Source organism: Toxorhynchites rutilus, chromosome 3 (assembly GCF_029784135.1).
Source record: "Toxorhynchites rutilus septentrionalis strain SRP chromosome 3, ASM2978413v1, whole genome shotgun sequence".
NCBI lineage: Eukaryota > Metazoa > Arthropoda > Insecta > Diptera > Culicidae > Toxorhynchites > Toxorhynchites rutilus.
In genome coordinates this window covers 164,393,303-164,408,209 of record NC_073746.1, presented here as the reverse complement: position 1 = coordinate 164,408,209, position 14,907 = coordinate 164,393,303, and the positions used below count along the sequence as shown (strand labels likewise).

At 40.0% G+C, this 14,907-nt stretch overlaps 1 protein-coding gene across 4 annotated transcripts; it reads right to left on the bottom strand.

The window, feature by feature from the left end:
* Positions 1-8,184: 8,184 nt before the first annotated feature.
* On the bottom strand, positions 8,185-11,080 carry LOC129775979 (PRKCA-binding protein). Of its 4 annotated transcripts, none has more exons than XM_055781287.1 (6): positions 10,905-11,080; positions 10,398-10,532; positions 10,142-10,303; positions 9,677-9,788; positions 9,241-9,602; positions 8,185-9,179 (listed from the first exon to the last, which is right to left on the bottom strand). In XM_055781287.1, the coding sequence occupies exons 1-6, from the start codon at positions 10,949-10,951 to the stop codon at positions 8,267-8,269; spliced, it is 1,731 nt and encodes a 576-aa protein (XP_055637262.1). In that variant the 5' UTR covers positions 10,952-11,080; the 3' UTR covers positions 8,185-8,266. The 4 variants fall into 4 exon arrangements, with proteins under 4 accessions (XP_055637262.1, XP_055637263.1, XP_055637264.1 ...); XM_055781288.1 differs by having other exon boundaries at positions 10,398-10,523; XM_055781289.1 differs by lacking the exon at positions 10,142-10,303.
* Positions 11,081-14,907: the final 3,827 nt, after the last annotated feature.

Here is a 14,907-nt window from a genome sequence, read left to right as displayed (position 1 = left end):
TTTTTAGAAAAAAAAGTAAATAAAATAAAACTCACATGTGCGGGGAGAATGTTTACATTTTTTTATTGATCGTACAACTTGACATACAAAGATTATCTTCGAAAAACGGTGTTGGTTCATTGATTACTGCCTAATCAACTTCATCAGTTCTTCAACTAATGATAAATCTTTCTGAGCATCCGCAAGTATTGGGACCATTCTGGCTCTAACTCCTTCGCCTCTGTGCCGCTTTGGGCTTCCGTTCCGCTACGATGTACTAATCTGCATCTTTCTGATTGGACTTTTTGAGAGCTTCGACGTAACACTCGTGAGAGTTCTTTGCATATTACATGAAACTTTTTGTTATTTCAATATTTAGAACTTCACCAGCATCCAAGATTGCATTGTGCACAATGCGCTGAGCTAAAGGGTGTGTCACATCAAATTGCATCACGGAAAAAACGCTGTAGAAATTCGCCCAGTAGACCGATCCTTTTGAAAATTTTAGACAGTAAAATAAAAACTATTAAACAACTTTTGGCATTTTCTTTTTATTCATACTTCGAGCCCAAGCCCGTATGCCTGCACCTTCCTCTTTACCCCGTCCATAAGGTTCTGTACAACGTCAGGTTGTAGTTTTTTTTGAACAGAAATTCATTTTCTCTTGAAGTCCGCCTCCGATTTGACAACTTTTGGGTTCTTCCGGAGGGCCTGCTTCATAATCGCCCAATATTTCTATATTGGGCGAAGCTCCGGCGCGTTGGGCGGGTTCATTTCCTTTGGCACGAAGGTGACCCCGTTGGCTTCGTACCACTCCAACACGTCCTTTGAATAGTGGCACGAAGCGAGATCCGGCCAGAAGATGGTCGGGCCCTCGTGCTGCTTCAATAGTGGTAGTAAGCGCTTCTGTAGGCACTCCTTAAGGTAAACCTGCCCGTTTACCGTGCCGGGCATCACGAGGGGGGTGCTCCGCTTTCCGCAAGAGCAGATCGCTTGCCACACCATGTACTTTTTGGCAAACTTGGATAGTTTCTGCTTGCGAATCTTCTTCGGAACGCTGAATTTGTCCTCTGCGGAGAAGAACAACAGGCCCGGCAGCTGACGAAAGTCCGCTTTGACGTAGGTTTCGTCGTCCATTACCAGGCAATGCGGCTTCGTCAGCATTTCGGTGTACAGCTTCCGGGCTCGCGTCTTCCCCACCATGTTTTGCCTTTCGTCGCGGTTAGGAGCCTTCTGAACCTTGTATGTACGCAGGCCCTCCCGCTGCTTGGTCCGCTGGACGAATGAACTTGACAAATTCAGCTTATTGGCGACATCCCGGACCGAACTTCTCGGAACACGTCTAAACTGCTTAACTACGCGCTTGTGATCTTTTTCACTGCCGGAGCATCCATTTTTGCCGTTCTCTACCTTCTGGTCGATGGTTAGGTTCTCGAAATATCGTTTTAGTACTCTGCTGACCGTGGATTGGAAGATTCCCAGCATCTTACCGATGTCCCGATGTGACAACTCCGGATTCTCGAAATGAGTGCACAGGATTAATTCACGACGCTCTTTTTCGTTCGACGACATTTTTCCAAGTTTACGAAAAATTGACAGTGAAGCATGGTCAACGTGATCTATACACTCTTATCTGATTATAAGTGAAAGCTGAAGATATAATTCCTAAAAATTAAATTTCTACAGCGTTTTTTCCGTGATGCAATTTGATGTGACACACCCTTTACCAAACTCTGATCATATTGGCCTACAACCATATATTCTTTGTTCGTGGAGAAACCTCGTTCAAATGTAGCATTGCCATACGACAAAATGAGAATCAATCAGCAAATCCATATAACCTAATCAATCAGCTTTTTTTTGGTTCCAAGAACGTTCCTGTAGGACCTTCGCACACCGACATATTTCAGTTTGAATGAAAAATTCCCCCTTGTCTTTGATGATGAATAATTCAATAAACAACCATCGCACCGCAACTGCCTTTCGACAGTTTTGAAAACAATAAATTATGCACAAGGATATTTTGTTACCTTGACGAAAAAAAATTATTTAAATTTTTTGCTTCGATTTGAAAAAATTATAGGAGTGTCCAAGATACGACCGCATTGTTGACGTAGGACTACACTGTTATTTTATATAAGTCGCTTGTTCATACCTTCGGATATTATTCTATGATGTTGTGAAATTTTAGAAACAACTGCTTAGTAGAATAATCTCTGAAATGGATTTTTATTGTAGAATCAGTTGACGATAATTGATTGATGATTCATCCATGCCCTCGCAAAACAATATACTAGCTGATCGTATGTCGCAATTTATTTCATACCTCGAACGCTATTCCGGTGGCCTTTTTCGCAATTGAAATAGACTCGATTATATACATGTTGCACTAGCACCATTATTCCACATCTCATAATTACATCAATATATCTTTGGCACCGCATGGAAACAACAACAATGACAACACTTGCAAGTATCAAATATCATGCTACATGTTATTTAATATTGCCTCAAAGGAATCGCACCTCTAGGCATCGTTCGTACAACGTAAACCAAGCGCCAAACAAGCGTTCGCCATAGCATGCATACAGAGCCATACATTGGTGGCTTGAAACTACTAGGAATATAAAAAATTCTCATCATTTTACGCTATTCTCAAAAGAAACGCTTCTGTTAATATTACTGGCATCGAAAAAAGTTGCATTACTTTCTCATGCTCGAGAGAGGAAGTTTTGCTACTAGCAAGCGAAACCTAATCACATACAAAATTCCAGAACGTCATTCACTTTCTTGGTGACTAAACAAGTGAAATCAACTCTGTATGTTAATAACAACCTTTTCGAGTAGTAGCAGTAGCAATGCTTCATTATGGTCAATATTAGCGCAAATGCAATCCTAGTTGAAGGCTGTTTTTTTTCGGCGCACAACCTTAACGCTTGCTTCGCCATAACGTCAGTTTAATGCATTGATGCATTCTCAAAGGCACCAACGAAGCCCTTATGATGACGGAAAACAAACTATGGTAACTGCTTGGAAAAAAGACTGAATTATGCCACACAGCTTGTACTCTGCTGTAACACCCATCGATGCGAATTCGCTGATGAGTTTGTCAAGAGCGACCGCCTTCACCACCAGCGGGGGGAGCTTGATTTCGGTTGCTGCCTGGGTAACGGCGTTTACATTTTCGACCGACGCGCCGAAATCGCCTACTCCGCTGTTATTCGATGCGGTGTCCCACTCACGAGGGCTCGGTTCAGTGCGAGCGTTTTTCACTGCACCAACATCGCGTGCATCATTAGATGACGCTTGCCTCGAAATTTTATTGCCCCTGGCAATGCGTTCGTTTTTTGCAGGGCTCGAGCCTGCATTCCTCTTCTTCTTACTCATAACACACTACGCGAAGCGTCCAATTTATGACGCGGAAAAAAACACACGATACGAATAACGCGAAAAACAGAAAAACCAAACGACGATATCCAAGTTGGATTACCACTAGTGGGGTCCAATGTTAAGGGCGATTTAGAGTTCCCGTGAACGTGAACTTGAACAGGTGGTGAAAAAGTACGATTATTTCACGGTGAACAACATTGCGGACAAACATCTCAGAAAAATTATGGTGAATAGAATATTTTTGTTCACGTTCAAGTTCGCGTTCACATTGAATGTTCGCCAGTGAACGTGAAATAAACAAATATCGTCTTCAAAAAAACAATTCGGATAAAATATACAGTTGGCTACGTAAATATGGATGATTTGAGTAATGCACTCATTCTTGGTGGCGCTTTCGTTGTTTTGCTATCCATATTGAACACACGAAGAAGGCGAAATCGACGTCTTTATCGGGTACATCCACATTTACTGAAAAGAAATGAATGCGGACGTTTTAGAACTGCCTTCGAGGATATGTTGAGCAGCTCTCGATTTTTCTGTGAAAACTTCCATATGGATGTAATTTCATTCAATCGGATTTTTACACGGGTCGAAAAACACTTGGAGTGCTTAGTGAACACTCGACCGAATGATAGAATTCCTTCGAAAATGCGATTGTTTTGGAATTTTTGGCATCTGGTACGATATGTCGTCATATTTCATCAGTATACCGCATAAGCAAATCGTCATTTTGTCATATTATTGATCAGGTCTGTGATGCTATTGTACTAGAGTTTCGAAGCGAGTTTATACCATTCACAAAACAAAATTGGTTAGATGTTGCAAATGAATTCAACAATCGATGGAACTTTCCAAATTGTGTTGGAGCAATCGATGGTAAACATGTTCCAATAGTATGTCCACCCAACTCTGGAAGCTTGTTTTACAACTACAAAATTTTTTTTTCCATTATTATGATGGCTATGAGTGATGCAAAATACAAATGTTTGTACGTCAACGTAGGAGCATTTGGAAGTGAAGGAGATAGTGGAGTATTTGCTGCAGATCCCATTGGGAAAAAGATCTGCAATGATCAATTGCCATTACCTGAAGAAAGCACAATCAATGGACACAAACTACCTTTCTTCTTCATTGGAGATGATGCGTTTCCGCTTCAGTCCCGAATAATGAAGCCTTATGTGCCATCAAAAGGGAAGTCACTCACACCGGAAGAAAGAATTTTCAACTATAGGTTGAGCCGAGCTCGCCGTTGTGTCGAGAATGCGTTCGGAATACTGACACGGAAATGGCTGTGTTTAAGTCATCCACTTAGGTTGGAGCCTCAGCGTGCATCAAAGGTTATTTTAACCTGCTGCGTTCTCCATAATTTGCTTATTGACAACAAGAGATACTGTCCAGCAGGATTTGCTGACTATTATGATGCAAATGGCAATTTAATGGAAGGAAGATGGAGAACAACGGGACACGATATGACACCATTGCAAATAACCGGAGGACGAAGTTCAAACAGAGCAAAAGAGATACGCAATGTGTTGAAAAACTACGTTAATTCTTCTGCTGGCAGCATTTCTTGGCAAACGGCATCCATGTAAAAGTTGTCGTTTTATTCAAATTAGAATAAAAATAATAAAAGTATCAGACATATAAACGCAATTAGTTTTATTTAATAATTTTCCATATTCATTCTCCATTTCTTTCTTTCTCACGCTTTTTCAAAATAGCATTATACGTCATTGAAATGAATTGAACATTCAAATCCGTGATTACATCTTCGTCAAGTTGTTCAAAAAGTTTTTCCATTTGAAGCCAAATGTGCTGATGCTTCAATTCCTGGGTTGTTTCACCACGTTTCTCGATGAACGAACTAATGGATCGGCTAACTAAAAGAGCGGCTTCCATCGATGGATCGTCACGATCACGCTTTCTTTTTTTTGTCATATATGAGTAATCGCTGCTGGTAGACGCAGCGTCATTATTGTGCAGATCTGACACTGCAGATGAGCTCGGACGAGGAGTTATAAAATCGTCCCCTCCCAATGACACAGTCTGGCGTAAATTGGAAGCAAAGTTTTCTTCCAAAAAAGCCATTGCTTCACGCAACTCTCCCACTTCTTGTGATTCCTCTAGATCGTCGTCAACCTTTTTTTGTTCCTCCAGCATAATATTTTTATTGTACTTCGCTGGAGAAACATCATATACGGACCTGTTTTCAGTTTGGACGATTTCTTCCAATTCTATATCCATTTCTTGGATAACAATATCGTCACAAAAAGCATCCATAACTCACTATCAAAGCACAACAACAATAGCAGTTCACGATGAAATAATTTTCAGAATGCCTTGGAACATTCGAACGTGAACGTGAACGGGGAAATATTTTGACGTCTATATTCACCACTTTTTCGCGTTCACGTTCACCGAAGTCGGTGAACTATAGTGAGTTCACCAACATCTCGATTCCACGGTGGAAATTCAGAATCGTTGTGGAATATTGAATTAATCTACTTTTATCAATATGAATTGTGTTTAAACATGTTTTTAAACTAGAAAATGTTCCTTCCTATCGTTTCACGATGTTTACCTCGCTTATGGATGAATTGATGAATTATTAACAAAAAAGTGTTTGTCCGCGTTCACGTTCACGGGAACTCTAAACCTACCTTTAGATCGAAGCGCAGCGAAAGCAAAGTGAACTGGATTGCTCAACAGTCCGATGCCGAATGAAAGTTTGTCTCAGCGAGATCCACTGTTTATACTCTAGGCAAGTATTCCCCTTCATTCTTCTACTTTTCCTTTGCTCACGGAGACTTTGAATCCTACGATTTCCCCTCCGTTGGTCGTCGATAAGTTGACAGCTCTGTTCGGGAAAGCATACAAATGGATAGAACAAATGTATGGGAAAATAGAAACGCTTAAAGTTTTCATGAATTTTAACCATTTACAAACCAAGGGATTCTAATGTTTAGCATATTAAACAAATCTTACGGAATTTCTGATTCCTTTAGTATGTAAATTGCCAAAATCCGTTCGCGGCAAAAATAGTTATTAACGTTAACTTTATTTCATAAAAACGTGACCTGTTTTCTGATTTGGCACCCTTAATGAAAAACGTAGTTCTACGTCAATATAGCAGTTTACTGGGAAAGAATGAATCGTAAAGCAGTATGAGAAAATAAATTCATTATTTTAAATGTCAATGAATTCGAATATATCCTGCACGAACGCAATTAAAATCAGAACTATCCTCTCATGAGTCGGTTGAACTGTTCAACTGTCCAAAACTTCACGGTATTTCAAATCCTGTTACAATTTGAAGAAGGTCTAACCATCGACAGGGAACCAGGAGATCGAAGCAAAGGTAACTGTTCCCAAAACTCACTCGAAAGTGGTTGCTCTTTTCAAACGGACCCCAGATTTGTCACCGATAGACACGGGAAAAATGGCACGAGCTTCGCAATCCTAAATTCAAAAAACGAATGGTTTGGTGGTTTGGTTTTTTGAGAAATGGTTTTAGAAATGTCGAGACACAAGTTGTATCGAACCGTAATGCGAAGTAAAATCTACAACCAAAGAAACGTTCAAGGACGCTCTCCAAGGATTTGCTGATGAAATACGGTTGCGTCGTGATGGATGATGGAATGTACTGTAAGGCCGTTGTTTCCAAAAAGACTGGAAAAAATAATTAAATCCTCGTTAGATCTGCAAAGTGCACAGGGAAACACAAAATAAAAAATGGTCAAATTCCAGAAAAAGCTGCATACTGAAAAATTAACCTTTCGTAACTCCTGCAACATTAAACCAGGATTTTTTTTAAAGAAGTCCCTTCAGAAGATGTTGTCTTTTTCTGACGTGGGATTATATGCTTCTCTGACCAGTCTTGGTAAACCGTCACTATTCAGATATGACCAAACGTTCATGAAGTACAACGAAGAATACTTGCTAATTGGCGACTTACTTGACTTGAAAATTTACTTTAAGATGGATTTCGGACATCTTGAAGCGGAGGATGAAGAAGTTTGGAAAAATGGTTACGAAACACTGCACAGATGATAAAACTTCGGGTCAAACTATCGAAAGAGATTGACAATACAGCTGTGCAATGTTGGAATGCGAGTATCACAAGGAAAGTACGCAGATATATCAGAAATGAAGAGAAATGCGTAATGCCTACTTTTGCGTATCTAACACATTTGATCCTGAAATATCAGTGATTTTTGTGAGTTCGTCTCAAAGTATACATTACACTGAAGAAATTCAACAATATGAGGTAAAAATGGATGTTCGACCGGGTAACACTCTCAGGTAGCTCAAATCTTTTATTAAAAAAAATACGAAGTACGAAGGGTGAACACTTTTAAAAAATCTTTGAAAATTCTGAACAATTTTCAGATTTCATTTATACTATACTTATTAAGCGTGTCCACGTGGACATTATTCATAACCCCTACCCCCCTCACCGTGGACAAGCGTGAACTTTCGCGTATCGCTACTCAGCTGTTTGATGGCATTCTTAATTTCACCTATCGTTGGGGCTGATACATCTGTAGGTCATCCAGGTGTTCATCGAAATGCTGCACCCATTTATCGGTCACCTCACGGTTGCTCTTCAAGATATTCTCAAGAAGCCTTTTTGGAAGCGCTGCTAGAGTTCTGCTGTGTGGCTCACAAGGCCGAGCGATTAGCGTCATACATGTCATGATGGAAGCTTCGAGTTCGATTTCCCTTCTGGCCATTTGTGCCGACTTGCATTGGAATTCGCTACTGAAAATAGTGATGAGTAGTTTCTTTTTCATTTATTTATGAAGACAAAATATATTAGTTTACTGATAAAATATTGTATATAATTTTGAATAGACACAACATAACGATCAGTTCAGCACATTGTCTTATACATATCCTACTTTCCGAAATTTCCCAAATTAGGTACTAATAAATCGTCCATTAGATTTGCGCCCGCCACTTGTTTACCTACAGACAAATCTATACCATCCAAACCTAGTTCGACTAGAAGGTCGTTACTAACACCGATGTTGCCTTTGTTCAAATCAATTTCATCAAATCCCGCCAGAAGTTGATCGATTGAACCTTCTCCATTGTTGTACGAACCATTTCGATTGGTCGAGCTTAACACGGGTATTTCCACCGCTTCTTCGGCTTGATGAACCTCCTCTTCCACTTCCTCCTCCGGTTGGAACCTGAGAGCCGATTTGTACTGAAATGCACTGGGCTTCAAATCAACTTCGATTGGGAAAAGATTTGGAACCGATTCCAATCGCTCGACTGTCTCATTCGCCAGTGTAGATAGGCCTTGAATAAATGTCCTCAGCTGCGCGGCCAAATCTCGGGCATGTTTACATTCGAGCAATTCAATTTTCTCCAAAACATCGCTACGCAATTTGGCAAACTTTACGCGAGCCTCCTGGCGACAACGTAGAATAAGACGATACTCGTAGTTTCCCGTTTCGACGCGATAGAGCGGCTCTTGGATAGCAGCATAACTATGTTCCTCGTCGTCCATCTCCTTTATTTTTAGGCAATATGAAAGATACGTGAATTTGGCATCAGCATACCGCTTCACAGTCAGTTTTGTGTCCGGAATAGCCTTATGCAAATATGTGCCCATGTCCGCCAGGATAGGTTTCAAATTCTTGATCATTTTGATTCCATCTTTTTCCATGTTGCGGTGCAGTTCGCCGAAAATACGGAAAGCTTCCGAAGCCCGCGGTTGCGGTTCGCGAACGCTGATGGCAGCGAATATATTTCCAAATGTTTGATACGTTTGAAGAACATCGAAATGAGCCTTCAGCATTCTGCAAGATCGATCAATTTGTGAGACACATTTTTCAATCTAAGGTTCGCGAATACACTTACCTTTTGGCGTGCTCCACCAAACCTTTGTACATTGATTCAGTCCGTTCGAGTTCCTGCAAACGCTTTACCAGCGAGTCGTTACAAAGAATTGCTCTCGACAAGCCCAACGTGTCAGCGGTGCTGCTGGACATTTTCTCTACCAGCCGATGTTTCATCTTCTTGAGTACTATATCCAATGTTTCGCCTTGTGTGGGATCCGCGTGCAGTTTATTGTAGTGGATGCTAACTTCTTCGGTGGCAGCTTGTATCATTTTGGCTACTTCTACTTTAGTTTTGCCCTTCACAGAAACGCCGTTCACCCCCAGTAGTTCGTCACCGCTCTGTAACGTTCCCTCGTGCGCCGCCGGTGTTCCATCGAATACCTACACGAGATATAAGGTAAAGGTATGAGAGCATTGAAGCATTTTGTCTTATTTTGAATTTACAATGAACACACCTGGACTATGTAGAGACAGGGACAGAGTGGAGCTCCTCCACCGATACTTATGCCTATGAGATTAGTAGTATCCTTCTTGATAACGACTGTCCCGGAACTGACAGTCATTCCCCTATTGTTATTATTTGTTATTTTGTTGAAAAATGTCGATATGTTAATAATCTAAGTTATTCTAGAAATCGACATTAAATCAGACAGACAAGCAATATAACAATTACAATAGATATGAAATACAAAATTAATTTGCATTTAAATATGCGTGCATGCACTTGTTCGGGAAGAAATTAGAAACGAATGATGCATTATGAATTAAAATAATTATTTTTAGGAAATAAAAACTAATTGAACCGTTATTTATGATTAGGGATAATATGAAGCTTCAAAATAGAATTCCGGTTTCTACTCATTTAACTACAGGGTGCAAACCAAAGACATTACTACTGAACAAATTCTACGCAGACTTACAATCTCTCCATCTCCTGCTTCTGGCAGAGCATTATGATCTTAGAATCATCTACACAACCGTCGGCATACAGCACCGGATCTGGTAAATCATTGTTCGAAACGAAAACAATCTCATCCTTCACCTTACCCTTTTCGGTGCTTTCTAAGGGACTATCGTCAGGACTAGCAAAATCGCGAAACGTTTCAGCAAAAAATAGGTGGGGTTTTATTTCAGACTAAAATCCGACAATTTCGACATTGGTTAATATTTACTCACTCAATGCTTGGACGGTTATCTAGCGTCGACTCAGCGCCATCAATCCCGAGTATCAACAAAGGTTCATTTTCGTTTTGATTGATGCGATTTGGGGACATTTTCGTCAGCGACTCTTCTCGTCCTTCACTAATGGCACTTACGAAGAGAGTGCATGTGTGTAGTGTAATTGGACAGAAATGGCATGCGTGAATAACAGCCGTGAAATATGTGCCATATTGTTCAGATAAACGAAACAAATGTTTAATTGTAGAGCTAAGATTTTGAATATTTCGAATTTGATCAGAAAATGTTCTAGTAGTATAATGGAACATAGATGAGTAAAATCAAATAATCCAAAAACAAAACATTACAAAAATAGAGGCGAATGAACTGAAAAGTTTAAACCCTCTTAAAGCCAAAAAGAAGAAGAAGAAGAAACATTACAATGAGTAAACCATTGGTAGTAAAAACATCCATAATAGAAACATCGCGTGCAACAAATAATGTATTGTGAGATAAATTACTTACATTTTATCTTCCTCCAGAAAATAGTCGTCTTCGTATTCCTGCAACATATTTCGGCCTGCCTGCTTTTCAACACATAAAAATACAAAATGCAAGTGATTCGGAAAAACTCACGACTTCTTCGGCAATTTCGATACAAGATTGAATAACAAATTACAGTCCTATCTGGTCCCATAGAATTCAAGTGACAGATTAAGGCTGTTTCAAGACGAGCGAATTGTCTCGTGTGCGATATCGTCTCTAGCGATATTTTTCAACGCAGCCGTTTACAAAGCTGCAATCATACGCCTTTTTTCCAATATATATATATTTTTATTAAGGCTCATATGGCGTTAAGGTTCATTTATACGTTGCTAGTAGCTGACTTGACAGCAAGCAGCTACTGGGCCGGTAAACTCGCTTGACGATTGGTAGACTCGCCTTGTCCGTTCACACAGTGTGAGCTGCTTACAAGAAACTAGATATTAGGCAAGGCGCAAATTGAGACGCATATAGCTCGAGTAACTTGGCGCGATAAAGCGCCTGTTTTTGTGGCTAATGAAAACAGATAGAACGGCGCAAATTGGCCAGATGACGTGAGATGGTGGAGCGCTCGTGAGACACGACCCGTGCGACGCTGTGGCTGAACCACAGTTTCTCGTGCTGGTCGTACCGGTTGTGGTGGTTGTGTTAGTGAACAATCATATAGCGCCGTGAGTTTGGCGTACCGGTCGGGTGATTGTGTTAGTAAATAAATATATCGCGCAAATCTGTGTGAATCAAACATTTTATGTGAATGGCACGTTATTTACACCAAACTGCGACTGAATATGCGCTTCGCGATGCTACGTTTGTGGCACGCATGAGTCGTGTTGGTTGTCTCATGTTCGTTTACGAGCGCTATACGCTTCTCAATTTGCGCCTAACCTTACAGTATTGGCTTACCAGAGATGCCAGATGATTTTTCAAATGTACATCAAATAGTCAGAAACAGAAATCAGGTCCGAATTTGACAGATGATTGATCCGAAATCGACTTCTCTATTGACAGTTTTCGTCTCAGGTTTTCAGTTGCATTTATCATTACACAATTTTATCGCGAAATACACGCTGACCGTGTATAAAACTACTTTGTGCTGAATTTCTTATACTGAAGGTACTATCCGAAAAAGCAGAAAACAAAAGGATTGGATGCAAGGAAAAGGAGCAACAAATACAATATTGAAGGAACTCTACAATGATAAGCCTCTAAAGTACAGAGCAGTGCTGAGAAAAACAACTGAATAAAGGGAAACACTGTTGGATTTCATTGCTCCAAAAATACAACACCAAGATACACTCAGGAGGGATGCTATACCTGCAAGAGTGAAATTTAAAAACGATATTGATGTGCCTTTCTTCTGGAATATCGTTCAGATTGTTGTCGATAATTTTTAGAATCTCGAAAGCATCCATAGCTAAGGTAATTCCGGATGTATGAACTCTAATCGATGTTCGTAGTGTAAGAAATTAAATAGTGTCGAAAGTTAATAAAGTGTTTTTTTATATCGCTTGTGAAAAACCCGACATAATTGGCAGTCTAAAGTTGTTTTTCCAATCATTTTCAAGTCTATAAATATCTTCGCATATTTTCAAATATCTTAAAAATAGAGACATTTCTTTACATTTGCATCCCTCATTCGAAAGCTAAATTCTGTTTTTGACATTTTGAGGGATGCGAGTGCGAGTATAGTTTGAAGTAGCTCGCACGCCGGATCACACATGACACTAACTGGCATGATGTGTTCAAACGGTGTGAGTAGCTGCACTGCAGTAACTGACTAGACCGACTCGTATGCTTACTCGCACCGTCTGAACCCGGCTTCAGCCTCACGGGGCCGGGAGTAAAATATTTCGACAATGTTTGCCTTATGACTATGTTAGTAATATGTAACCGATTACTCGCGGGTTTCTCGAGGTTAGCAGAGGACATAGTAAATGCGGTGCGGTGCGATGCGATGCGGAGCGATGAAGTGGCATCGCGTGCTATGACATACTGATCGCTTCAGATCGCGCGTTTTTTGATGTTTCATTCCACTCCATTTCACATGTAAACAACCCAACATAAGGATTCCAGATATGATAACCAAGGCTCCTAGAAGTATATCCTAAGGTGAGGCCGTTTCGTCACTAAGTTGGTCAGGGGAGCGGTATATGAAAACAATACGGAAGAAAGCAGAAGGGGAATTATTAGCTTGAAGCGTGAAAGAGACAGACTGATCACGAGCGAGCTTGGGCACAAGCGTATTGTGTTTTGTTTACAAACAAAACACAGTAGACTTTCAAGATGGCTGAAGAGTGGTTTTAGCAAGTTGGCCCACCTTAGGATATACTTCTAGGCGCCTTGATGATAACGCACGCGCCCGCATCGCATCGCGTTCACTGTGTCCTCAACCTAATATGCAATCACTCACTGCTCCAAGCCTACTAAGACAGCGACCAGGTTTGCTATAAGGATCCTCGCGTTAGTGTTAGTAAATAGCGAGCAAAATTGCCTGAATTTGCATGGATTTTTTTGTGAATCAATTAGAAATGGATATATATATATATATATATATATATATATATATATATATATATATATATATATATATATATATATATATTTCTTTCCAAAAAGCCTCATATTTGATGCAGAAACATGTGCTTTTAACAATTTCATATATTTTTGGAAAATATGATACTACCGTTGGCTTAGTAATCATTTGTTCGTATTGAGTAAATTATTGATTGAGTGAAACAATTTACGAATTCAATCGAATTCAACATATTTGCTGTGAAAGGAAAGAATTTGAACAATCGCCATGTAATGTAAGGTACCTTGGTTTTGATGACTGTGTTAGGGAACACATTTCGGTGAGAACAAAAGTTCCAACAGCTTGCATGAACTTACAATGCCAATTTCCCCAGGCACCTTGGTTTAGATGACTGTGTTAGGGAACACACTTCAGTGGGAACAAAAATTCCCCCAACTTGCATGTATTTGAAATGTCATTTCCCCAGGCATCTTGGTTTAGATGGCTGTGTTATGTGCGATTCACATAGAACGTTACGGAAAAGAACGTCCACGTTCCGTCAACGTCTCGACCAATTCACACATGCAGTCTGTGCTTGCAGCAGCACCGTCACGTCAAGTGTCAAACGAATGATTTATTTAATGTTATTTATGGTGTCACCAGCTACAACAGTTTTAAATTGCAATGCCCTCTTTCGAATCAACATACCTAGAACCAGTACTAAATTTATAAAAATTCAATGAAAATCATTGAATTCTATTATTTAAATGGTTCAACCCCGTAGTCCCGAGCCTTATTCCATCAATAATAATATATAGACTATTTTTCTCAGCTAGTCGCGAATGATTTTGACTCCGAAATTTGTAACTAAGGGATATGTTGGCATAAAGAATACAACTAAAATCAAAACAAAAGCCGAGACACAAAGCCCAGACAAAACCCCAACGAACCGTCCGTCTCCGTCAAATATTGTTTTCTACAAATCCTGCCGGTCGTATTCGATGAACGGTCGCTGACGGGTTGTTATGCCGCCGGTGTATGTGAATGGTTTCATGAGAATTGCATGGTAGAATAACTGACGTAACGTGACGTGACGGGACGTGAACGTGACGTGGATGTTGTATGTGAATCGCACTTTAGACAACATACTTCGATGGGGAAATATCTCCCCACATTCGACAAAAAAATTAGAGGAACAGAGTGCAAAGTCGGAAATTTTGTGATTTTTGACATGCTGTATCTTCGTGAAAAATCAACGCATATCGATGGAAAGCGCATCATTTTGAAGCTACAACTTTCAGGTATTAGAATATTTTTCGTATATATTTTTATCTTGGTCTGTGTAGGTGTAGCGGGCAACAATATCGGGAAGAAATGAAAAATCGATTTTTCTTTATTTTTACAAGAATCTTCTGGACTAACACATTTTTTTGCCAACCAACTCAATAGCAAATCCAATTAACTTCATCAATC